This window comes from Lethenteron reissneri, chromosome 30 (genome assembly GCF_015708825.2).
Source record: "Lethenteron reissneri isolate LAM-NWPU_2019-01 chromosome 30, ASM1570882v1, whole genome shotgun sequence".
NCBI lineage: Eukaryota > Metazoa > Chordata > Hyperoartia > Petromyzontiformes > Petromyzontidae > Lethenteron > Lethenteron reissneri.
In genome coordinates, this window is record NC_083808.1 from 12669409 (window position 1) to 12695665 (window position 26257).

The 26257-nt window shown below is 47.7% G+C and overlaps 1 protein-coding gene across 1 annotated transcript in view; it reads left to right on the forward strand.

Annotated features, from left to right (window-relative positions):
- The window catches only part of LOC133349535 (von Willebrand factor A domain-containing protein 5A-like), a 47429-nt gene that overhangs the window by 5764 nt on the left and 15408 nt on the right, over nt 1-26257 (forward strand). Inside the window, exons 4-13 of the mRNA XM_061563075.1 lie at nt 2687-2850; nt 5028-5136; nt 7075-7226; nt 9684-9772; nt 10903-11047; nt 11252-11331; nt 17104-17218; nt 17595-17753; nt 22197-22306; nt 22893-23107. Coding sequence (XP_061419059.1) covers nt 2687-2850; nt 5028-5136; nt 7075-7226; nt 9684-9772; nt 10903-11047; nt 11252-11331; nt 17104-17218; nt 17595-17753; nt 22197-22306; nt 22893-23107 — 1338 coding nt within the window. The remainder of the gene's footprint in view (nt 1-2686; nt 2851-5027; nt 5137-7074; nt 7227-9683; nt 9773-10902; nt 11048-11251; nt 11332-17103; nt 17219-17594; nt 17754-22196; nt 22307-22892; nt 23108-26257) is intronic.

Sequence of the window (26257 nt, forward strand, 5' to 3'; positions counted from 1 at the left end):
GAGAGTGTGAGAGTGAGTGTATGTGTGTGTGAGTCTGAGAGTGTGAGTGTATGTGTGTGTGAGTCTGAGAGTGAGTGTGTGTGAGTGTGAGAGTGTGAGAGTGAGTGTGTGTGAGTCTGAGAGTGTGAGGGTGAGTGTGTGTGTGTGAGTCTGAGAGTGTGAGAGTGTGTGTGTGAGTCTGAGAGTGTGAGAGTGAGTGTATGTGTGTGTGAGTCTGAGAGTGTGAGTGTATGTGTGTGTGAGTCTGAGAGTGTGAGAGTGAGTGTGTGTGAGTCTGAGAGTGTGAGAGTGAGTGTGTGTGAGTCTGAGAGTGTGAGTGTGTGTGTGAGTCTGAGAGTGTGAGATGTGAGTGTGTGTGTGAGTCTGAGAGTGAGTGTGTGTGTGTCTGAGAGTGTGAGTGTGTGTGTATCTCGGCCTCGCTGTGCGCTGCGTTGCACCGCTTAGTCGAGTAGATAACCTTGCGTTCAATAAACCCTCGGAGCCAGGATGAACGTCCAACTCCAATCGTCATTTATTGATTGTAACAAGGTAAAACTGGTGACAAAACACATATACAGCATCTGTTATAATCCGGAAACACCAACACAATGAACACCACAGCATCAGAACATTGTCTTAGATAACAATAGATCCTGGACGGACCAGGCCCCTACATTACCACTGAACAACTAGACAAAGGCACAAGCCGGTGCGTTGCATACAGGCACATCGTGTATTCATCCCACTGCACCCCAAATTTACAGCATTACACTTAACACTAAACTGTGGATGAGATACTTCGTCATCTTTACTCTCAGGATTGCAACATAGGCACAAGTCTGACTCGACCTACTAAATCACACGTAACATCCACAATAAGGAAAGTCGCAGGCTTCGTTACTAACTAGGCCTCGTATTTACTACAACAACTTAACGGCACCATAAAGGCATTTACATCACTATAACGGTCATTCCAACATTACAACAGCATTGCCAATATTATAGGAATATAAACAAACTTACAGATAATGCTTCTTAAGCTCCCACAATGGACAAGTGCGGCTGTGGTCTCACTGAGATGCGATGCGTGCCGCCATCTTGACTTATCTGTGTAATGGCCGACGCCCGCGTGGTACAGTGGAAATCTAACATCGTCACTTCCTGGTCACGTGACCAAAATTAGCATAAAAAAACAGGAACTTCCTGTGAACGTACGCTCCACATCTGCCGTGAGGCAAGACAGTGTGTGTGAGTCTCAGAGTGTGAGAGTGAGTGTATGTGTGTGTGAGTCTTAGTTACTTACAGTGTTATACAGGCAGGAACAACAGGTTCCACACTGCCCACCAGGGATTATGTGTCTGTCTGTCTGTCGTGCATATCCGGAATTCCGCCCACCCATGCACCTCCCCACCGAACACCAAGCTACGCCGCGATTGGTTGACGATGTTGGGGAGGGTGGGGGGGAAGGGTCAACATGCCCACTCATCCAACTGCCCCCCCCCCGAACGCCGCGCTGTCCACTCCGAAGGAACGTGTTTCAGTTAAATACAGTGATACCTCGATTCACGAACGCTTCGGTTCACGAACAACTCGGTTCACGAACAGAAAATTTCATAAAAATATGCTCCGGTTCACGAACTCCGCTTCGGTTCACGAACAGGAGCCACGGCAATTTTTATGCTAATTCCAGGCTGTCACATGGTCGTGACTTCCTGTAGGAAGATCGTGGAGAGAAGCAGAGACACAGAAATAAGTACTGTGAGTACTGTGAAAACACTTTCAGTGACTTTTTGATTTTTGGTGTGCTTTTTAGCACATACAGTACTGTACTGTACTACTGTACTGTACAATACTGTACTTACTGTATTGTACAGTTCACCCGTTTGAGTGCTTACTGTACTGGACTCCCAAACAATAACCGCCTCCCACCCGCCTCCCACCCGCCATCCTCCATGCCAGAAGTCATCTCAAGCAAGGTTAGTGTTCTCTCTTTATACATTACTATACTGTACAGTACTACAGTAATGTGTATTGTCATTTGTTTCATATTTTTGTGCTTCAAAAACCAAAAAAAAAGGTCAGAACGGATTAACCGGATTTACATTGAACCCTATGGGAAAATGTGCCTCGGTTCACGACCAATTCGGTTCACGACCAGAGTCAGTTCACGAATTAAGTTCGTGAACCGAGGTATCACTGTATCTCGTGACGTCATGCAATAAAATTACCCCATGTTCAAAGTTTTGATGCATGGCAACATAGCCCTCGACTGTGAATATTCTGTAGACTATTTAAAACTATTTAAACTCTTTATTTTACCAGGTAAGGCCCACTGAACTATATAGCTCTTTTTCAGAAGCAACGTGGTCACCACAACTTATAGCTGAAAAAAGTGGCTTATCACGTGGAAATTTATAGCAGCCAAATACTCTGTGTGTTTCTAAATGTGGAAGGAAAACCGGAGGAGCCGGAGAAAAATACCCGTGAACACGGGGAGATGACATGCAAACTCCAAATATACAGCAGGCGTCAGGGTCAGGATCGAACCCACGACCTCCTGCATTCCAGGCGAGGTAGTTAACATATCGCCACCTTGGCGAAGAAGGTCTTGCCACAAAGAGTGAAGCGTCAGCCATCACGCTAAACACGCAGCACAACTTTGGAAACGCATGGGAGAGCTATCACGCCACCGCTTTGTCGTTGCTAGGCTCGAGGATCCCGTGGGAGTACCTGGCGCCCTCGCAGAACGTGCCATACACGCTCTCCTTCACGCTCACGGCAGAGAATCCTGGAGGAATCCTCGACGTCTCCTCTCCCAGTGACCTCTTGGGGCCCGTGGCGTTCACCGAGCCTGGCAAAACCTCAGCCCAGGTGGGTCTCGCTGCTTACAGTTGCTGCTCTCTGGTAAAAGGAAATGTTGCAGCCGTGAAATGAAGTGTTCATGCAACTGCTGATGGAAAGGCCTCCGCCAGAGGGAGCTCTAGAGAACCTCTCTGGGTCTACTCTTCCACGCTGGACACACAACCTGTCGATTGACCAATTGTGGTGTACCTATTGATAGTGTGTGTGGTGACAGAGGGCTGGTCGAGGATTTAAGAAACTTGCGTCGTCATTCAGCGGGCACGCTGGGAAAATAAATGGAAAATGTTCGTCATGAAACAGCAGACTGCGACTGTAGTAGTCGTTGCAATACCAAAGGGTAAAATGTAAAGATATTAAAGTAAATGTTGAGTCCGGCTGAGATCGCACAAAGACGGTCGCTGCATCGTCCACATTTTTAGATTGTGCTTCTGTGGCCGTCTGGAATGCTCTTCCTTCCAATATTAGGAAGCCATTGCACTTTAAAATCTATATTGAAAACGAGTTTCTTTTGAATTGCTTTTTGTGTTTAGTTTGTTGTCCTTCCCACACACCTCCGATAAGCACGTTTGGCTACGCACAGTGCAAAAGAAGTTCAGCATACTGTACATACATCGCAAATCTAGGGGCATGGCAGTGGTTACTAGGGGTAATGACGTGACGCCCACTGCACCAGCCAAATATCTGCAAGGAAGACGGTACCATGCATGAAGTCACTCCATGCAAAATGATCGCCATAATGTCATTGCTTCATACGCTTCAACAGGTATGCTGCTGCGGTGAATATATTACGGTGACGTGGCCTATGGTAGCCAGGCCACATTACTGCATTATATTCGTGGAGCTATCATTTGTTTCCAGGTCGCTTCTGAAAAAAGCTATATAGCTCAGTGGGCCTTACCTGCTAAAATAAGTGTTAGTTTAGTTTATTAATCAATGCTGCCTGTGGAAGATTATTCGAATCTAGTCGGAAGACAGATGAACCAACATGAGCATCGTCTCACAAGCAAAAACCATAAACATTTAGGTGATCAGTCCACATAAACTTTCCTTGGCCAGCCACGTTGTCCACATGTCCAAGTCCAGATTCCCAAATGAAGGTGTATTCTCCCAGCTTAGTCAAGGCATAAGACTCAAGAGGAGGGCAGAGAAGGAACTTAAAAGATGTCCTCAAGGCCAACATGAAGAAGTGGTGGAAGAAGCTGTTGCAAGGATCTCTGCACTTGAAAATTCTACGATTATGACAGGCGCAGGAAAAGCGGGAGTGGCAGGAACAGTGCGTTGGAGACTAAATCAACAACCCAGGGGCACCCAACCCGCTCGAAAACACGCGCCCGAGCTGCGACTCGAGATTCTGTCAATCCTGTCGTCTTTGCATCCACAGATAGGACATTGATGGAAAGACAATCATCCTCGACTGCGGGGGATTGCCGATATGCCACAGCATCTCAAAGCAGCGTACAGTACACATACCAGGGAAATACAAAATGACAAAGTTTAAAAAGGGGGGAAATATAGAGGGGGAAAAAAGAGAATATTTTATTTAATATTCTCAGACATTCGTTTTCTTAAAGGCTAATCACTATTCTCAGATGGGGGTTGGAGGCATAGCGCAACTATTAATAAGTGAGCTGAGACGATCAATCTGGACACTCGAAAAAACCACGTTCACACTTAGAAGGTCGTGACAAATGCATGCCTAACCCACGACTCTGTCCCAAATGCAGGATCTCAGATGTTTGCTCAATGTACTTACTAATCATTAGGGTATAATTTTTTCACGATACTGTGCGACATGAAATGTTACGATAGGAAGATTATCATCATAGCAGTTTTCCATGACTTTGCAATATCATGTTTATTGTTTTGTTCACGAGCTTTGAATAATATTTACGAATAACAAACACTTAAAGTTTCCTCAACAGCAGCTCACTCAACATAAGCCTGTCATTACTCTTCTAATCATTATAACAATATACAACGCACATGCTTTCTGTTACATTATAAGAATATATCATGTTAATGTTTTTCGACTGTGGTTTATAACCATGCCTTATGATGGCTACACACCCCTGTCTCTCATATTGAGGACTGCCTATAATGTGTTTATTCACTCTGATATGTTGAGAAAAGTGTGTCATCTAGCAAACCCTGAAAACAGTGACTGTGTGTTCTGAACTCCCCAACAGGTGTCTCTGGAAGGAGACTTCAGGTTTGATCACGACATTGAGGTCCTGATTAGCTATGAGCAGAAAAATCAACCTTTTGCACTCGTGGAGCCTGGCCTACCAGTGTCAGGTGAGCACGTGGTGGTCGGGGGAAATGCATTGGGGCTGTACGAGCGGTGCGATGGAGCAAGGCGGTGCAACCCCCACTGGTGTCTGTTCGCAGCAGGAGGCCCTCGTCCCTCTTGGGCTTAATAGTAGGCAAATGTTAAAAGCTACTACGCAGGGTGTTGTGCTTGTATGTATGTTCGTATGAAGAATGTTGAACTACTTTCGTACCGTACGTAGCCAGCCGTGCTAATCGGAGGTGCAGGGGAAGGACAACAAACTTAAACACAAAGCAGTTTTAAAGAAATTAGTTTTCAATCTAGATGATTACAAGTGCATAGCTCCAGTGGCTTCATAACATCGGAAGGAAGAGCGTTCCAGACGGCCGCATAAGCGGTGACCGTTTTTGTTTGATGGTTAGCTAAAAGCCGCTGCAAGGATGACCAGAGTATGCATGATGGTTTATGCTCTTTGACGAGATCAGCAAGGTTTTGTGGTTCATTTGTGGCAAGTATTTTGTGTGTAATGAGTGCAACCTCTATAATGGTTGTGCTGGAGGCTATGCCATGCTTTCGTGACTGTGCCACTGTATTTGTACAGTGTGGTGCCGGTTGAATGACAAAATAATTTTTCAACACAATTATCACTTAAACTATATACACCCATCTAATCCATAATGAGATAAAAAAAGAAATAATCTACAGCTGTGGACATCCTCAAAGAAGACGACACAGATATGGAACGCGGCATTCATTGTTCTCGGACGATGGAGAGTGCCCTGCGTTGTTACAAGGCGCTATACCACACCAAAGAGGAAAACAAATCCATCCAGGCATCTTTAGATGTTTTCCTTAAACTTCGTACATCACACGCCACTTTGGCGAGATGTTAACTACCTCGCCTGGTATACAGGAGGTCGTGGGTTCGGCCCCGACCCTAACGCCTGTATATTTGGAGTTTGCATGTTTTCCCCGTGGATGCGTGGATTTTTCTCCGGGTCCTCTGGTTTTCCCCTCCACATTTAGAATCAACGCGCATTTAGATAATTTAGCTGCTATAAAATTTCCACATTATGATAAGCCACTTCGTTGTGCTATTTGTGATACAGATGTTGCGTCTGAAAATGAGCTTTATAGCTCAGTGCGCCTTACCTGGTAAAATAAAACACAATTTAGTTCCTAGTTTTAGTTTAGATTTAGTCATGCCAACATGTAGATCTTTTTGTAAGTTCCCTGAAGAGGTATTCACATAATTTTTGTATTGTAAAAAGTGAAATAGGTGTATATTTTTAGGTTAGGAGTAGAGTTGGAATGACTGTCCGAAACACATCTCTAATTTTTAGTTCAGTTTGAAGTTCATGGGAAAAGCCATTCCGATTTACGAAGTATAATTTTACGTGTGTTTTTTTAAGTACGCAAGAGGTGGGCTGGTATAATACATGAGGACCGCTGGTGCCAGTACCGTACAGTCATGACTGGCACCAGAATCAGCCACTGTGGAGGGGGCTCATGAATGATGTTACTGGGCAGTTAGACGCAGCCGATCTCCAATAGCAATGCGAGACGGAGGAGCATCTGCCAGTCAACTCGGTTAACCCATAAAACCTGGTATGTTCCGTAACCTGTCAGAGTTGACGTGTTGCGTTGTTAGTTTTGCGGTGTTGATAGTGTCATTAGTTCTGTTGGTGATACTAATGGTGGTTTAGTTAGGTGGTAGTTGTGACTATGAACATTGCTGACGTGGTGGTGGAGGTGATGGGGTTGTTGGTAGTTTTCGCGGCGATGGTCATAAGAATTGTTTGTGGTGGTATTGGTCATGTTCGTGATGGTTGGTTTTGGCAGCAAGAGTGTTTGTTTTGTTGGTGGTTTTGGTGAAGATTGTGGTGATGGTGCTGGTGATAGTCATAATGTTGACGCTACTTCCGATGTTGCTGCTTATGATGACGTTGGTATTTGTTTCCCAGAGGTCTCATTCTTGGCGGACACCGTGGCTATGCTGAACTTCTCCCCGGGTAATATGGAGCAGACTGCAGTGCCAACCTCCGAGCATGGGGAGTTCATTTTTATCATCGACTGCTCAGGCAGTATGAGGGGTCAGCCTATCGCAAATGCCAAGGTACCACAAACACTCCTCTGGAATATTGTCAGGTCCACATGAATATATCACGTTAAGTAGGTCAATTGGATCTCATTTCCACTGTACAAATGAACCATGCCAGTGCTGCGCCAAACCCGCCATATTAATGCGGCGAGTTCTTAGGACTCCAAACAATCCTCATTATTATGCACATTACTACCGAAATATTCGTGCTCACTTTCTCCTGTCACATGCCATGACAATGGAGCAGGACAATTCCTCACCACTGACGTCAGTTCCAGTCCCATGTCCTCATCGTGGGAGACGTGTCGTGTCATGAGTATAATAAGCCAGCTGAAAATACTGGCTTACGGGCTCTGCTCTAGGGTTGTGGAGCTCCAGGTGTAGTGCAGCCATGTGCAGCAGCAAATAAGGTCTGAGGAGAAGCCTTCATTAGGCTAAATGGCATCCACGAACACTGAGAAGCAGATACCGGTCAGTCTCTATCAACCACTATACCATATGACGCCAGGAGGCACACAAGTAAAATAAAAAATATATATACAGTGAGGGAAAAAAGTATTTTATCCCCTGCTGATTTTGTACGTTTGCCCAATGACAAAGAATTGATCAGTCTATAATTTTAATGGTAGGTTTATTTGAACAGTGAGAGACAGAATAACAACAAAAAAATCCAGAAAAACGCATGTCAAAAATGTTATAAATTGATTTGAATTTTAATGAGGGAAATAATTATTTGACCCCCTCTCAATCAGAAAGATTTCTGGCTCCCAGGTGTCTTTTATACAGGTAACGAGCTGAGATTAGGAGCACACTCTTAAAGGGAGTGCTCCTAATCTCAGCTTGTTGTCTGTATAAAAGACACCTGTTCACAGAAGCAATCAATCAATCAGATTCCAAACTCTCCACCATGGCCAAGACCAAAGAGCTCTCCAAGGATGTCAGGGACAAGATTGTAGACCTACACAAGGCTGGAATGGGCTACAAGACCATCGCCAAGCAGCTTGGTGAGAAGGTGACAACAGTTGGTGCGATTATTCGCAAATGGAAGAAACACAAAAGAACTGTCAATCTCCCTCGGCCTGGGGCTCCATGCAAGATCTCACCTCGTGGAGTTGCAATGATCATGAGAACGGTGAGGAATCAGCCCAGAACTACACGGGAGGATCTTGTCAATGATCTCAAGGCAGCTGGGACCATAGTCACCAAGAAAACAGTTGGTAACACACTACGCCGTGAAGGACTGAAATCCTGCAGCGCCCGCAAGGTCTCCCTGCTCAAGAAAGCACATATACATGCCCGTCTGAAGTTTGCCAATGAACATCTGAATGATTCAGAGGACAACTGGGTGAAAGTGTTGTGGTCAGATGAGACAAAAATGGAGCTCTTTGGCATCAACTCAACTCGTCGTGTTTGGAGGAGGAGGAATGCTGCCTATGACCCCAAGAACACCATCCCCACCGTCAAACATGGAGGTGGAACATTATGCTTTGGGGGTGTTATTCTGCTAAGGGGACAGGACAACTTCACCGCATCAAAGGGACGATGGACGGGGCCATGTACCGTCAAATCTTGGGTGAGAACCTCCTTCCCTCAGCCAGGGCATTGAAAATGGGTCGTGGATGGGTATTCCAGCATGACAATGACCCAAAACACACGGCGAAGGCAACAAAGGAGTGGCTCAAGAAGAAGGACATTAAGGTCCTGGAGTAGCCTAGCCAGTCTCCAGACCTTAATCCCATAGAAAATCTGTGGAGGGAGCTGAAGGTTCGAGTTGCCAAACGTCAGCCTCGAAACCTTAATGACTTGGAGAAGATCTGCAAAGAGGAGTGGGACAAAATCCCTCCTGAGATGTGTGCAAACCTGGTGGCCAACTACAAGAAACGTCTGACCTCTGTGAAACCTAACATTAAAATTATAGACTGATCATTTCTTTGTCAGTGGGCAAACGTACAAAATCAGCAGGGGATCAAATACTTTATTCCCTCACTGTAAATGTAATTCACAATTTGTTAAACATTTAGCTTCAGTGAGCAGTGACATGGCTGCTAACACACTTAATGCTCATAATAATGAAGATTAGCCCATGTGTGCCGCAGTCAGTCCAAAGTTTAGAAAATTACTCTCAAATTGCATTACGAAAATCACATGGCAACATCGCCCCCTACTGTGAATCTACTGTAGATTATTTAAAACTATTTAAACTTTTCTTTTACCAGGTAAGGCCCACTGAGCTATATAGCCATTTTTCAGAAGCGACCTGGCAACAAATGATAGCTAAACGAAGTGGCTAATCACGTGGACATTTATAGCAGCCACATACTCTCAACGCGTGTTGATTCTAAACGTGGAGGGCAAAACCGGAGTATCCGCCTGTGAAGCATAGCACCTGCTAAGGACGCGAATAACAAATGCACGAATTATTTGAATGTGAGTGTTTGTTGCTGAGTTTGTATTTCCGCATTGTGTCTGTAGGAAACGTTGATTCTGCTCATAAAGGGTCTTCCCATGGGTTGTTTATTCAACATCTACAGATTTGGCACCCGATACATATCCCTTTTTGGGTGAGTTTGTTGCGCGAAGGAAATAAAATTAGCTAAACTTGTTTGGAGTAAAAAAAAATGTTGATGTATATGGTGATTTCAGCAGCACGTCAGTCCTGCAGCAACACGTAAAGTTCCAACCACGTGGGCAAATGGCACAGGGGCTGATAGCCTGTGTCAGTCTGGGTTGACTTCCTAAAGGGTAGAGGTGCATCCCTGGAATTGCTCGCTCGTGCCACCGCTGAAGGAAGGGCCTCTGCTAGCGGAAGCTCAAGGGGCCCCCTCTAGAGCGTATATAGCTGACACTTCCGGACGTGTGGGAAGAGTCTCCTTTGTTATTCACCCTTTCCCGTTCCGAGACGCTTGCAAGTTGCAGGGGTGGGTGTCCCGTTCACCGCCGAATCTCGGAACGTGCAAGCGGATCGGCGTTAATTTAATTCAGAGAGGCGTAGCACCGCTGTTTTAAAAGACATTGCACTCACCGCAGAGAACTGTAGCGACACAACCCCACTCTATGATAGCTGGCGCCAAACTGTGCCACACGCCCTCCCGCACGGCCTTTACTTCTGATTCAGAAGACCGATGATGTACACGTACGCCATCAGAATGTGAAAAGGTTAATATTCTCGAGAGCAAGGCTTTCCTCGGTAAAGGGATGCTTCCAGCCACACTGGGTTACCAACCCACACGTCGCCTGCCCGATCTGATCTCCTGGCATGGCAGTTGAGTCAATGGGCAAGTTTCTTCACCGCGCCCCCCACTTTTGGTCCACCCAGCAGCATAAATGGGGATACCACCATTAGTCAATCGGCAGGTTGTGTGCGGTTGGGTAAAGTATGGGTACTCCCACCTTTTCCAAAGATGCTTGAACGGCATGGAAGAGTAGGCCTAATACTCTTGGGCAGGGTGGTTTTACGTGACCAAACTTCACAATGCCCGTAAATTTGGATTGGTGGAGGGAGAGAGGTCTAAACCGGTTCTGGTATCACTTGCCAATAGTGTTAGCCTTGACCGAGAATCGAATTGGGGTCACCGATTTATAGTGTTGTGCGCTCCCCACCCACCTATCTACCTTACCACCTTTTATTATAAGAAACCGAATGAAGCAGGTTCCAAATCCAAAATTAATTTCCACGCAAAATGTTTCTTAGCGAGAGCACGCCGTACGACCAGCAGACAATGGAGGCCGCTCTGGCACACGTGAAGGGCACGAACGCTGACATGGGTGGGACAAATATCCTGGAGCCTCTGGCGGACATCTACAGACAGCCCTGCAAGCCGGACCACCCCCGCAAGGTACACGTTAGAGCTTGGGTCGCCACCTGTGCTGGTCTTCGCAGAATATTGTCTGAGATCCTTAACTGACAAACAAACTTGTCCCCTTTAATTTACGAATGAAGCTTACTAGCCAGCGTTGAAATGCACCACAGTTATTCCATCACAGTCACGTGATGCGGTAACGTTAGTTATGATGACTTTTCTTGCCTCGTGTGATTGCAGCTCTTCTTGCTGACTGATGAGATGGTTATGGACACAGAAGGTGTTATAAAAAAGGTGAAAAATCACTCCATGGACCACAGGTAATCTGCCACGCATCAACCATTATGTAATGTTAAGAAACGTATTTGGAGTCCTTTGACAGCCTTTGTTGAAATCACTCACAATGCACCCAAAACTGCCAGACTTTGGAAGCTAAACAAGGTGGATCCTGGACTTCGCTTGGAACTGCTTTTTGTTTTTAGTTTGTTGTCCTTCCCCCGCACCTCCGATTATCACGTTGGCTACATATGGCGTGAAAGAAGTTCAACATACATAGGCGAACCTCCAAGCACAAGTACTGGTGCAGTAGGCGTCGTGGGCAATAGAGGGCATCATCATCATCACGACCTATGGGCAGATAGCTCTGTAGGTGTCCACTGCACATGTCGTCATTTGTTTTCACTTTCCTCTGTCTTGTGCCAATATGCTAAAGTAGTACGCACATCTTGCTGGCATCAATGGGCAATAGAGGGCAGCGCAACAAAAAATCAACGTTGGCGCCATCCTCCCCGCAACACCTTCATCAGCGCAGTGATCGAATACAGCCGTGTCGTCTCGTAACGAGCAAGATAGTTCCGCGAAAATTGCTCAATAAGCGAACACTCGTTTAAACAATCACCGCATTTCCCATTGACTCCCCGTGTTTTAAACCTGCGATACGTTTCAGCCCCAAAAATGTTCAAGTTTTGGACACCCCTTTTATTTACGCAAATAGGTTACCGGACTGCTTAAAACTTGCCAAAATGTTTCACTGTACTTTAGAAGCAAGTGTGTGTACTGAGATAAAGACTACATTACTGCATCTGAATCTCTCGGATTTGTGAGCATCGATTAGAAATTACAGTTACACCACTGTGCACAAATGCTGCATTGGGTTTGGCTGGTTAATTGGTCGGGGCAGATATGCGACAGTATAGGTCATAATATAGTTTTTTTTGGGTCAGATCGCGTTATTTATAAATGTGTCATAACCCTCCACCACCCGACACAGCCAAACAGTAAAAAATGTGTCACGTTTTTCAAAAGGACAAAATAATTCACTTCTTTAGCCCACCGGTGTGTTGAAGAGAGAAACAACAGCATTTAAAAATTTGAATATGACGTTTCGCTGGTAATTACAATCAGCTTCATCGGGCAGGAATGGTGAAGCTCTCCTGTTGCTCCCGGTCTTAAATAGAGCAGCAGCAGGGTGACGTCATCATTTAATTCAATCTGGTGCAGTGATTCGAGGCAAAGAGGGGGAGGGTTTTGTAATTATATAGATTGGTAATCAATCAATTGTTATTCATTGGTATTTGTTTCCCTTATAAGGAATTGTAATTGTATTTATTTAATAATACGCTTCCAGGCCGCACTAAGCCTGTAGCTGTCAGAGCGATTGAAGTTATTTCTGTTTCTCTCAATTTCAATGGATTCTCTGATTCCAAAGAACACATGATGAGATGTTACTATCCTTTGTGCAAGCACTTCCAAGAGTTCATGAACAGTGAGCCTTGTGAAATTTGGGGAGCGCATCGTCAGTAGTGACCCTTTGGTTCCTAGGGTGTTTCGGCCTTTCATACTATACACCCTCCCCAAAGGCGGCCAGCGACAGGGTGATCAATCCTACGCTTGCGTCCCATTCCCAATTAGTCATAGGAGTTGCCTTGTTGTTGGTAGCCAACATCCCATGGGACTATGCATGGCAGGGGCGTCCTCCTCCCTGAGTCAAGCATTGTTGACTGCATACCTCCTGGCCCTCTCACTTTCGGGCCCAGCTGGGGTCTTTCCTCTTCATCCAGAGCCACTGACTGCTGCCTTCTGCCGCCTCCGATACAGCTTTGATTGCCGAACGCTGGCTCTGGCCCTTAATTCCCAGGTCTCTAAGCAGTCTGGTTGTAGATGTTGCCACAAAACCTCTGCAGCCCACCTCCACTGGTCGGACTTCTGTGTTCCAGCCATGATGCCGTGCTTCGGCAGCTAGATCGGCATAGCGCAGATGTTTTCGCTTATAAGCCTCATCTACTGAGTCCTCCCAGGGTACTGTGAGCTCAATGATGAAAGACCTTCTTGAGCGAACGGGACCAGAGCACCACGTCAGGTCTTAGGGTGGTGGTTGCGATCTCCGGAGGAAACACAAGTTGCCGGCCAATGTCAGCTAGCATTTTCCAGTCGCGGGCCAAGCGCAGCTGGTCTCGCTCTATTGGTGTAGAGCCGCTTTTCGGTGGTTTAGCCCCTTCGCGGACAAAGGTCGTCCGTAAGGGGTGTGATGCTGCTGGGGGTGGTAGGGAGTTGGTGGCAGCTCGCTTGTCCTCCAGGGCGGACGCAAGGTTTTTAAGGACTTGGTTGTGACGCCAAGTGTAGCATCCTTGGGTGAGGCTTGTTTTAGACCCTGTGAGAATGTGCCTGAGGTTGGCTGGCATGGAACAGAGGGCACAGTCCGGATCTTCACCATACCATTGGTGAAGATTAACTGGTGTTGGAAGGATGCCATATGTTGCTCTGATGGAGAAGCTCAACCGCCTCGCTTCCGTGGCCCACAGATCCTTCCAGCTGATCTTCCTCTTCTCCACACTGTCCCATCGAGTCCACTGTCCTTGTTTGGCAAGAGAGACTGCCTTGGCCCACCTTGCAGCCTCCTCCTGATGGCGTACTTCCTGCACTACCATCTTCCGCCGCTCTGGTGCAGTGGCCTTACTCCAAGCAGCACGGCTAGTTAGCCCAAGGCCTCCTCTCCCTTGCTGAACATGACCCACAATGTCAGCATGTCTGAGGGCTGCTGTTGCCTCCTGGACTGCTTTTCCTGGCCTCCATTTGCGCCCAGTTGCCAAGGTCGGCGCGTTGTTGCTCACCACTGGGTCTCGAGATTCATTCAGTGTCATCTGGAGCCTGGTTTTTGCACACTTGAATTCCTCGGTTAGACTGGTGAGGGGCAGCTTGAGGACACCATCTCCATAGAGGCCTATGGTGGTAAGGCATCGTGGAACTCCGAGCCACTTCTTTAAGTAGCTCGTGGCTCCTCTTTCCATCGTCTCCACTGTTGAGATTGGAACCTCATACACTGCTAGGGGCCACAACACCCGGGGTAGGAGACCAAACTGCAGACACCAGGCCTTTAACTTTCCAGGTAGCTGGGTGTTGTCGATGGACTGTAGGCTACTACTGATGTCTTTGCGCAGCTGTTGCACCTGGTCTTTGTCCTTCAGGCTTGCATCATACCACCTTCCAAGGCTTTTTACCGGCTGCTCAGACACTGTTGGGATTTGGTCATCTCCGATGAAGAATTTCAGGTCACAGAGTACTCCCTTCACAATCGAGATGCTGCGTGACTTGGATGGTTTAATCTTCATACGGGCCCAGCTGATGTTCTCCTCGAGTTTTCTGAGCAGTCTCCTGGTGCATGGGACAGTGGTGGTCAATGTTGTAATGATGTCCATGTAGGCTCTGAGTGGAGGGAGGCGAAAACCAGAGTCGACTCGCTGTCCACCAGCAACCCATTTTGAGGATCTGATGATAACCTCCATTGCCATTATGAATGCCAATGGAGAAATGGTACATCCCGCCATTATACCTACATTCAGGCATTGCCATGAGGTGGTGAACTCTGAGGTGGTGAAGCAGAACTGCAGATCCTGAAAGTACGACTTCACCAGGGTTGTGATGGTGTCCGGTATGTGGAAAAATCTGAAGGCAGACCACAGGAGTTCATGGGGCACAGAGCCAAATGCATTGGCGAGGTCGAGGAAGACTACATGGAGGTCCCTTTTCTCCACCTTGGCCATTTGGATCTGGTGCCAGATCATGCTGGAATGTTCCAAGCAGCCAGAGAACCCTGATATTCCTGCCTTCTGTACAGATGTATCGACGTACGCATTCCTTTGCAGGTACTCGGCCATCCTCTGGGCAATGATCCTAAAGAAGATTTTACCCTCGACATTCAGTAAGGAGATTGGGCGGAATTGGCTGATGTTCACTGCATCCTTCTCCTTAGGGATCAGGACCCCGCCTGCCCTACGCCACACTTTGGGTATTATCTTCTTTTGCCAAGCTGTTCTCATAAGCCTCCAGAGGAACCTCAGGACGTCTGGTGCGTTCTTATACACTTTGTACGGGACTCCATTTGGCCCCGGGGCTGATGCTGTTCTTGCCCTTCGAACTGTGTTTTCCACCTCTTTCCATGTCGGAGGGCTGGTCTCAATATGATGTTCCGGGGGTTCAATGGGTGGGATATCTGATGGGATGGCCAGATGTTCATGTCGCTTTGAGTCAAAGTTTGTTGTTCTCAGGTGCTCTTCCAGGTCTTTCTTTGTTGTTTTTAGAACTCCACTTTTTTCCTTCGTGAAGAGACTTTTAAGGAACTTGAAGGGATCTTTATAGAATCGAGTTCTAGTTTGTTCTTTCTTCCTTCTGCGCTTCCGTAGGTTCTCTGCTCTACGGAGGGATGCCAACCGGGTTTTGATGTCAGCCTGAAGTGCCTCTATGCCCTCCTTTTCCACTTCCGAGGCTTTCTTCCACTGTTTCTTAAGCTGTCTCCTTTCTTGAACGAGGCGCTTGATTTCTTGTTGCCTCCTGGAAACTGGTGGGGTTGGAACCTTTCTCCCGCCTTTTGCCTCTTGCACTCCAAAGCTTTCTGCCCCGTACTCATAGATGATGTCCCCCATCCTCTCCAACTTCTTCTCCACAGTGCCTCGAAGTTTCTCGAGGGTCAAGGTAAGGTCAGTATTCACTGTTTCCCACAACTTCTTGTCACTGGCGCCAGGCCACTTCACATACGGTCTGTGCCCTGGTAGTCTCCTCTCGATTGCAGGTCTCGGAGGCTGGGTGAGTTCCACTCCTGTTGTTGGTTCCACCTCAGTTGTTACTTCGGTGCTTGAGTTTACGTCCTCCATGACAGTGGTACTGATGCACTGCAAACTATGGTTTGCGTCCAGTTGCTGTGCTTCATTCGACTGATTTGATCGCTTTCGCAGAAAGTAATCAATGCGAGGCCTCTGTCTCTCTTTACCCAAACACCCCTTCTTCCCCTGGTGGATCCTCAACCCATGGTGTGATGTAACTTTCCTCCAACCACAGACACATACCTGCATCTGTTTGTGGCCTGCTGTTGCAGCGGAACTTGTGACAGTTGCTGTGGTGTTCTCTTGTGCTGTGCTCTCATTACTCGTAGTCGTTTCCGGTCCAGTCGTTACCATGTTGTCAGTCGATGAGTCATCTTCCGCCCCCGCTCTCGCAGACTCTAGGGGTATTCTCGTATGTTGACTTTCTGTAGCTAAATCGGGTGTTTTCAACATACTGCGAAGCATGGGAAACTACAGAAATGGGAAGCTAACCCATGACTGTCCCAGTGGGGTCTATTCCCTCCTGTCAGCCGTCTCTCCGTGCCGCCACAAGGACTTTCCCCTGTTGTCAGCTGATCTTTCTCAGCAGTCACTGGACAAGTCCAGATATTCAGATTCCAAAGAACACAGGATGAGATGTTACTATCCTTTGTGCAAGCACTTCCAAGAGTTCATGAACAGTGAGCCTGGTGAAATTTGGGGAGCGCATCGTCAGTAGTGACCCTAATTAGTCTTGGCCAGTAATAATTCGTTTTACCCAACACTTCAAAGTTATCAAAATCAATTGAGTGTCCTTGTTGACAAGCATGCTCTGCCACTGCCGATAGTTGTGTTTGAGACAATTTAATGTTTCTTTGGTGTTCTTATAGTCTTACGCTGATGTTGCGTCCCGTCTGTCCAATATAGCATGTCATGTACCCTATGGTCATGCAGTTATTGGTGATTTTTATTGCGTCGATGTCGGCTGCGGATGATGAGGATACCGCTTGTGCACAGGTGCTTTGCGATTGGGATTGGACAAGGTTTATCCACGCAGCTCATTAAGGAGGTAGCACGTGTTGGAAACGGCCTGTCAGAGTTTGTCACAAGCTGTGACTGGCTTCAGGCAAAGGTGAGGCACAGCAATCATCCCATATTATAGATGGCACAACACAAAAAACCATCCCAGAAGCTCATGCTTGCATCAGCGTCCTGAACTGCAAATTTGAGGTCTCTTGTTCAAGCCTTTGAATCAGTTTTTTTTTACAGCTGAGGAGTACAGTCTGCAGACAATACACAGAGTACCGCATGAAACACAAGATACTTGAGGATGATCTATAGTGTCTTGTGCCTGGTCTGTTACCCACCAGGGTGTGTTGTAGGACATTACTTAGTACAGTCATACTCTGTAACCGATGCTGTAACCTATACTTCGTAGCAATTTAATTTAACGTGTAATTAACCGAAAGAATTCAGGGTTAAAAATGTTTTCTTTCTCGGGTCTGCAGGTGTTGAGGATGCTCAAGTGCGCAATGCAGCCATTGCTGGGCAACCCCCAGCTGGAATGGTCTCTCCCGCCTGGCGTCGCTGCTACTGTGGTGCCCACACTTCCCAAAAGCATTTTCATGGGACAGAAGATGATCGTCTACGCGCAGTTCACAGGGACAGTAAGACTCACGTGAACCTCACTCGACACATGGAGTGTGTGCGAATTTGGGTTTAACACGTAGTAGGCCTTTCGCGACCAATATGCATAATAGAGTTTTTTCTGGGTTAGAGAGCGTAAATATAAACGTGTCGTTTAACCCACCACCACCTGACGCAGTCAATTAGTAAGGTTTGTCACGTAAACAAAACTTGCCAATTAGTTACTAGTTCAGCACACCGGTTGTGTTTTGGAGAGTAAACCCGCTGCAAGATTTACAATTCGAGTATTGTGATGTTTCTCCTGTAATTACAACCAGCCTGATTGGGCTACGGCCAGAATTGTGTGTCTGTCTGCATTTGGCTGGCTAATCCTGGTATCCATTCATCTTAAGGGCTTGGTGTACATGCTCCAGCTCACTGGCTAGGTGTTGCTGGTCGGAGATGCAACGTGCCCTATGGTGTAATGTTTGATGAGGGAGTTCTTCTGGGCTGGATGGTGGTGGGAATCAGGCTTTCGATAGGAATCCATGTGGGTGACTTTCCTGTAGACAGAATGTCCCAACGAGCCATCAGGTCTCTTCTCGATCAAACATTCAGGAATGGTAGCTTGCCATCATTTTCTACTTCCCTAATGAATTTGATGGATGGATGTATGGAATTGATGTGGTTGAAAAATTGGTGCAGTGCTGTCTGGCACAGACATGCTATTTTCCCATTGAACTCGTTTACATTGACATGCCAATCTCTCCCTTTAACACAGCTGTTGTGCATGTGTGCGGCAACGGGACTCCTTTCCATCTCTGACCCCACCTACTTACCCTTGGATGACACCCACCTCAATTCTGTATATAACCTCTTGTTGCAGCAGCCCTTTCCTGTTCAGCAGTTCTACTGTTGTATCTTTCCACCGGATGACGATTGCTTGTGTTGTGATCAAAATGTGTGATTTATTATGTATTTTTCTACCTACGTGACTTTACCGAAAGAGCCAAAGAGTATGGATTCTTGCAGTCGCGAAAACTTCAAATCAAGAATGAAGTATATAATAACAACATTAAATGCAAGCTTGGGCAAGGTAGCAAAACAATCAAACCAACAAGAAGAACAACAACAAAAACAGTCCCAGACCACAGCAAGACAACACACAGTCGTCCCTCAATAAAGTTGCACATCAAAATGTAACTGTCGATACACGGGCAAGGATCAAAGTTACACATCACGTTGGAAAATTGTGATCGAATCCAGCACTAATCTTCTGCATCAGGATATTTCTTGAAGGACGGCTTATGATGTTAAGGGCAGAAACGAGGTTGTTCCAAAACGTTGGTGCTGCAATGGCAAAGGCTTTGTCGTCTATTCCAATTCTTGCTCTAGGTATAGTTAAAATGGAATTACATGGATGTCTTAGGTTTATTGGGTTTAACAATGGGGTTAATAAATTATATAAGTGTTGCGCACATTGGCCAAGAAGGATTTTATGTTTGAACCGGGCCCAATGTGAGATTTCTTCTTGCATCAAGCGGTGTGAGATTGGATTTTCCGTAGAGGTCACAATGTTGGGTCCTGTATGTAGGTATGTATGTTGAACTTCTTTGGCACGCTACGTAGCCAACCATGGTAATTGGAGGTGGAAATGAAAAAGCAGAATGATAAAGCGGGTTTAGTCTGTTTCGTGTTTCATTAGTAGCTGATCTGTAAGCAGCGTCACAGTAGTCAAAAAGTGGTATAATGATAACTTAAACAATTTGCAGGCACAATCAAATGGGAAAGCTGTCTCGGCCTCGCTGTGCGCTGCGTTGCACCGCTAGCTGAGTAGTTAACCTCACGTCCAATAAACCCTCAGAGCCAGGATGAACGTCCGACTCCAAACGTCATTTATTGAGTTTAACGAGGTAAAACTGGTAAGAAAACAGCACAGATACAGCATCTGTTAATACCCGGAAACACCAACACAATGAATGAACACCACAGCATCATAACATTGTCTTAGATAACATGTCTCTAAACAATAGATCCTGGATGGACCAGGCCCCTACATTACCACTGAATAACTATACAAGAGCATAAGCTGCTGTGTTACATAAAGGCACATCGTGTATTCATCACACTGCACCCCAAATGTACAGTATTACACATAACACTAAATTGTGGATGAGATATTTCGTCATCCTTGCTCTCAGGATCGAAATATAGTTACTTGGGTACAAGTTTGACTCGACTTATTAAATTACAAGTAACATTCACAATAAGGAAAGTTGCAGGCTTCGTTGTTTACTAGGCCTCTAATTTATCATAACAATTTAACAGCATTATAAAGGCATTTACATCATTATGACAGTAATTCTAACATTATAACAGCATTGCCAATATTATAAGAACATAAACGAACTTACAGACAATGTTTCTTAAAGTCCCACAATGGACAATTGCGGCTGGCTTCACTGTGACGCGATGTGTGCCGCCATCTTGAATTATGTGTGTAATGGCCGACGCCCGCGTGGTTGAGCAGGAATCTTAAATCGCAACTTCCTGGTCACGTGACCAAAATTAGCATCAAAAACAGGAAATTCCTGTGTACATATGCCCCCCCCCCCCATCTGCCGTGAGGCAAAACCCCTGCCGTGAGGCAGAACAAAAGCAATGTTTGTTTCTGTATAAAAACCCTATTTTTTATTTCATTTTTCCTGAGATGTGATCAATAGGGGGTTGAAATGTAAGTTATGAATCAATCGGTAAACCTAAGATATTTGAAGCACTCAATGGTGTGGCCACGGTAATATGCATATGCTCTAGCTTTGCCAACCTATGTGTAGGACATTTGATATGTCAAATCTTCACAGGCACCAGACCTGACTTCGATGACTGTGTTGGCACATCGATGACTGTGTTGGCATTGCTTCTCGCTTCAAAGTTAACTTAATGCCTTCATTCTGTTCACAATTTTCATCCAGAATTTTTTAATAACGTTAATAACAGAAGACAGCCTCTCCTTTCTGAACATCAGACTGTCCGATCCAAAATAACAAACGAGCCACATCCGTGTCATACAAACCAACGCTCACACTAATAATAGGTTTTTCCCCCTTTTTTCTGGCAACAAAACTGAAACCTTTTTACCCATAGCCCTCATTACTCTAGTGCATTGTCTTTGAGTTGTGCGCCTTTTGGCGTCATCTGGTCGAACACCATATGAGACTAGGCTCTAAGGAAAGCTGTCTCTGGTGGTTAATGCAAACATGATTCCTTGTAAAAAGGTTTCAGTTTTGTTGAAGTTATTATATTTTGCTATTAGCAAAGGAGGCCTCATGATGTAAGCGCTCACACTCCTACCTGCTTGACACTTTATTGCATCCTGTCCACACAAAGACGACATTACCACTTTCACAGTTTCTCTGCCACCATCGCTTGTGCAGCAACAGTGGAGATTTATAGGGCAAATCCAATTAAATGAAGCTGTTTATTTAATACGTGCAAATAGCGCCTACCAACCTGCCTCCTCGGTGGACCGTGAAGCAACCATGGAACCAGTCAACCAATTGGGTGCAGGTTGTGCTCACATCGCAATCTTCAATCCTGGCTGTCACATTGATCATCCTCAACAATTTTCATGTCGTAAGGGGCGACACGAGTACAGGCGACATTTTTAAGGAGCTACCTCTCGGGACCCTTGAAATTCTTGCAACTATTTTTATTTGACCATGTAAGGCCCACTGAGCTATGTAGCTCTTTTTCAGAAGCGACCTGGCTAGCACAAATTATAGCTCAATGAAGTGGCTTATCATCGAGTGGAAATGTATAACAGCCAAATACTCTAAAGGCACGTATTTAAATGAGAGAAAAACCGGAGATCCCGGAGAAAATCTACTTGGCTACAGGGAGAACATGCAAGCTCCAAATATATAGCAGGCGTCAAGGTCGGGATCGAACCAACGAGCTCAAACATACCAGGCGAGGTAGTTAACAGCTCGTCACCGTGGCAACCTGCTAATGCACAGCTAAATGTGAAATACCAGCAATAACAATAGCTACCAGGCACCTCATGCAGTCGGAGAAGATGCAACACGTGCATTTTCACTTTTGAAAAAAGCAGATAAAACGAAACCAAAGCATCATGTGTGACACACCATAGGTTGACGAGCATCTCCGCCAATCTGGTTTATTGCATCTCGTGAAAATGCCGACCCTCCACTACATTGGAGAAACCGGTCAATGCCTCGGTGATAGGTTTGCCCAACATCATTTTTCAGCTTGCCGTGCCGACATCGCGTCCAAACCAGTGGCTCATCGCTTTGGTGAAATATCATGGCATTTTTATTCACGCAATCTCTCCCTCTGGACTCTTGGTGTGTTGCCAGTTATAAATGTTTTCTTTTCAGGTAGTGTTGGTGAGTGCGAATGTTTTGTTCTTCAGTCATGTGATCACATCACCTGTCGACGTGTTTTGGGGGGGTGGGGTTGTGCAGCCTCCAGCGGCTCCGTGGCAGGGAGAAGCTCTTCTCAAGTACTCGCTGTGTGGGAAGCCGACTGAGAACCGCATCGTGTTCACCTGCGAGCCTGATGGCCGCAAGGATCGGTACGACACACACGTACACACGCATACACACGCACACGACGATGCTCACTTTTGGCGGTGACTTATCTCTTTTGACAAACTGGGTCATTGCCACTTTCCATTTTAATGTTCCGCTAAATAAGGTTGTTAATGGATTATCCCTGTCTGTCTGTTATCATAATGATGATCCAATATGTATGAAAGTTGTGTACAACATTGTGTTGATAATAGGGACCTACACCTATAGAAACTGCCAAATTGATCAAAAGGTTGGCCAAAACGTGGCAATAAAATTAGCACTAAAATAATTAGCCTACAGGCCAAGGAGATGACATTACATTTAATGTCATCTTGTTTCACCTTGCTGATATTTCCGCTGCAGGCGGTGATATCGTCAGTGATGCTGCTGCCAGTGATGTATTTATCAAACTGTCGATCCGCACTCTTTTGATTACGATGACGGTGATGATGCTGTTTTTGCGATCACACACAGCATCGCTGGCTGCTTCAGCTTCTGCAGCACAACGCTGATTGATTATTTACTGCCAGCGATGCTAATGACGACGATGACGATGGTGGTTGTGGTGGTGCCCGTGCTCATCCACAGGCTCGTGCTGCACTGGCTGCTGGCCAAGGCGCGCATCTGCCACCCGAGGGCAGCCACCGGTCCCAGCGATGACGCGAGACAGAGCTCCGTGGCGCTGAGCATTGAGGCCGGAATCGTGTCGCGCCACACCGCCTTTGTGGCTGTGGACAATTCGTCCCGGCCACCCATCGCTGAACCCATGCAGGCCCGTCCCGTGCCACTGCCCCATCCTAGGAGTAAGTTTGGCAAACTTGAGGGTGTGTAATAAGGTGCGGAGCGTGGCGTGGATCGTAAAATGATCGTCCAGCACTATGGTGTGTATGTGTAATATGAGGATGCACCTGGGGGGGTAACTGGGCGATGGTGATAGGCTCTGCCGGCCTCAGCCCGCAGCCAATGGGACGTCGAGCCAGGGGCGTAGCCCTGTGGCTGCATAGCAACATCTGGAAGGTTCCAGGGGTGAGGCTGATGATTGGCTGCATGGTATCACGTGGGCCAGGTGTTATAAGGGGTGGAGAGAGACAGCTCGGGGTCAGTGTGGAGAGGGGCTGAAGAGAGACCACGTCTGTGTCTCGGGCACGCCAGCGGCCACATGGCAGGCCGGAGGCTGTCTCTCACACGCCGTCAGCCAGCGGTGTGAGGGAGCGGGGAAGCGAGCGAACGCCACGCTCAAAGAACGGGAGTAACGGGGAAAAAGGAACCCAGCGGGTGAGGGAGCTGTGTAATGAACGAATAAAGAAAAGACAAAAGACACGATATCGTCCGGAGCGGATTTATTACATTTGTATACTATGTATGTTGAACTTCTTTCGCACCGTACGTAGCCGATCGTGCTATATGTGTCGTCCTGAACTTGACACGACAGCTTCTTGCTTTTCTCTCTCACTTTATTTCGCTAATACCGATCAACATTCCTTCCGCTAACACCAATCAACATTCCTCCAGCGCGCTCTCCGCTCGCTCACCGCGTTCCGCCGGCCTCGCTCGCTCCGCGTCTCTCACTTTGCCAACTCTCCTCTCCACTCTCTCTGTCACAGTTCAGCCGCTCTTTATCGGCTTCTCCGTCACACTCCAGCCGCTTCTGCTGGCTTCTCCACTGCTGCCTTATTCTTCTCCGCTGCTACCTTATACTTCTCCACTGCTACCCTATACTTCTCCACTGCTACCCTATGCTTCTCCACTGCTACCCTATACTTCTCCAATGCTTCTGGCTCCGCTGCTTCAGCTCCAACATTCTTCTTATCCTCCCAGGCGCGAACTCCCGTCTGCTTCAAAATCCCCTCTCTTTATCCCCAAGCCAATTAATCTCTAATTAATCAGGTGGCATCCCCCGCGACGCCCCTCGCCCCCAGCCCCCGCTGACACCCGCCACGTGTTCCAGACAACGCGGCGCCACTTGGCGACAATAACAACCTCCAGGCTAATCAGCGCCCTGTGTCCTTAATCGCCCCCTACCACCTGTTAACTTCTCCAGACAGTGTGGTACCCCGTTTGACAATAACAACCTCTCAGCCAATCAGCGCCCTGTGTCCTTAATCGCCCCCTACCCGTCTCTGGCCTCCTCATGCCTAACGACAATAACAACCTCGACCTCATTTGCTCCCACTGTACTCTGCGAGCGCATACACCCACTCCTGCGTGTGGCGCGTATTTCAGGCACTACATATGTGTAGGGGTGTTAAAGAGAGGGCCCGTTATGCATGGCAGCCTATGGAAAACAAACACAGTGGGCGGGGCTACGTAAGTGCACGAGCAAGTGCTCTCTACGACGTCCGAGCCAGACACCCTGGGGGGGCTGGTTCGAACGTTATGATCCCCCGGGGCCCCACCCCTCAGGGAGGGGTTGGGTATAAAAGGGGATGTTTCAAAGGGCTCGGCAGTTATGTTTAAGCTAAGGGAAGAAGATTGAAGACGTCTTAGATAGAGCCCTGGACTCCCCTGGTTCGATGTCCTTTTCAGGGCCGGACAGGATTGAGCCAGCGGCGTGGTCCCGAAAGCCAGAGCCGGTGCTCTTGTAAGAGCTGGTCTGGAACTCCGGGTACCGGGCCCGACTTACCAGTGTCGGGCCAGTTAGCCTCCCCTAGCCCATTAGTGGAGGATTCGGGGCTAGGACAGAGTTAGCTAGGGGTGTATCCCGAGTTATACGGGTGAGGGGGCCGATACCCCCTCGAGAGTGTATATGCCCACTGTCATACTGTGAAATAAATATACGTGTGCCTCAACCTCGGCGTCAAGCGTCCTCACCGGTACTTCAACTGGTGTCAGAAGTAATTCGAACATGGACACGCGGAAAACAGCGCGGGCCAAAGTACCGCAGGAGGAAGACACTGCCGAGATCGTCGAGCCCGAGACGGCTCCACAAGACAAGGTGCAGCCGGGGCCTGACGCCTCCTTACCGGGGCATCGAAATGAAGAGGGGCCGCAGCCAGACGCGTTACGGCTGGCTCACGGGAGGCTGGCGGAGCTGCTGTATGCCGCTGCCGCCACGCTGGAGACCATCACGCGACTAGGGGCCGGTGATCCAACACGGGGCGAGGCGAGCCAACGACCAGGGCGCCTTCCCGCCATTTCGGAGCAGTCCGAATTTGAAATTCCCGCCATCGACGCTACAGCTGTTCGGGGCGTGGCCAGCCTAGACATCCGCTCCGACATCGCCGTCGCTGAAGCTGCAACGTCATCACAAGCGCGACAGGCGATCCCATCGGCCGTTCGCACCGACGCACAGCCGAGTGGTGGTGACATCAGCCTGCGGGAGTCCACAACGACCGCTGCGCTTCATCAGAGACTGCCCCCGCTGAAGGAGTTCATCGGCGCGGAGGGGGACTGGGCCGGTTTTCGCCGACGTTTCCTCGCCCATCAGGAGATGGCGAAATGGTCCAATGAGGAGGCTCTCTGCGCGCTGCCGGCGCTCCTCGACGGCGACGCGCTCGCCGCCCTCACATCGGCGCCGAGAGAGAAGCGGTCTACGTTACCGATGGCACTACAGCTGCTGGGCGGGGTCTATGGACCATCGGCTGAATGCCGACAGCAATTTTACGACCGCAAGCGGGGTGAGAAGGAGTCGCCCCTAGCATATCGGACGAGCCTCCTGGCGATGGCTAAGTCGGCCTTCCCTCGTATGGACGACGACGGCGTGGACGCGATGGTCACGGAGAAGATCCTCCTCCTGGCAGACGACCTTGACATCGCGGTCGTCGCCCGGGAGGACGAGGAGATGACATCGCTCCAGGCGGCGCGGCTCCTCCACGCCAACCTCCTGTCACTGCGGCGGAAAGCCAGCAGGGCATCGGCGGGGCGTGCGGTGGCTGCAGCCACCATTCCGACGGAGGAGCTCTACGCCGTCGACCACCGACCGCAACAGGCGACAGGAGCACGGTCGGGCCGGG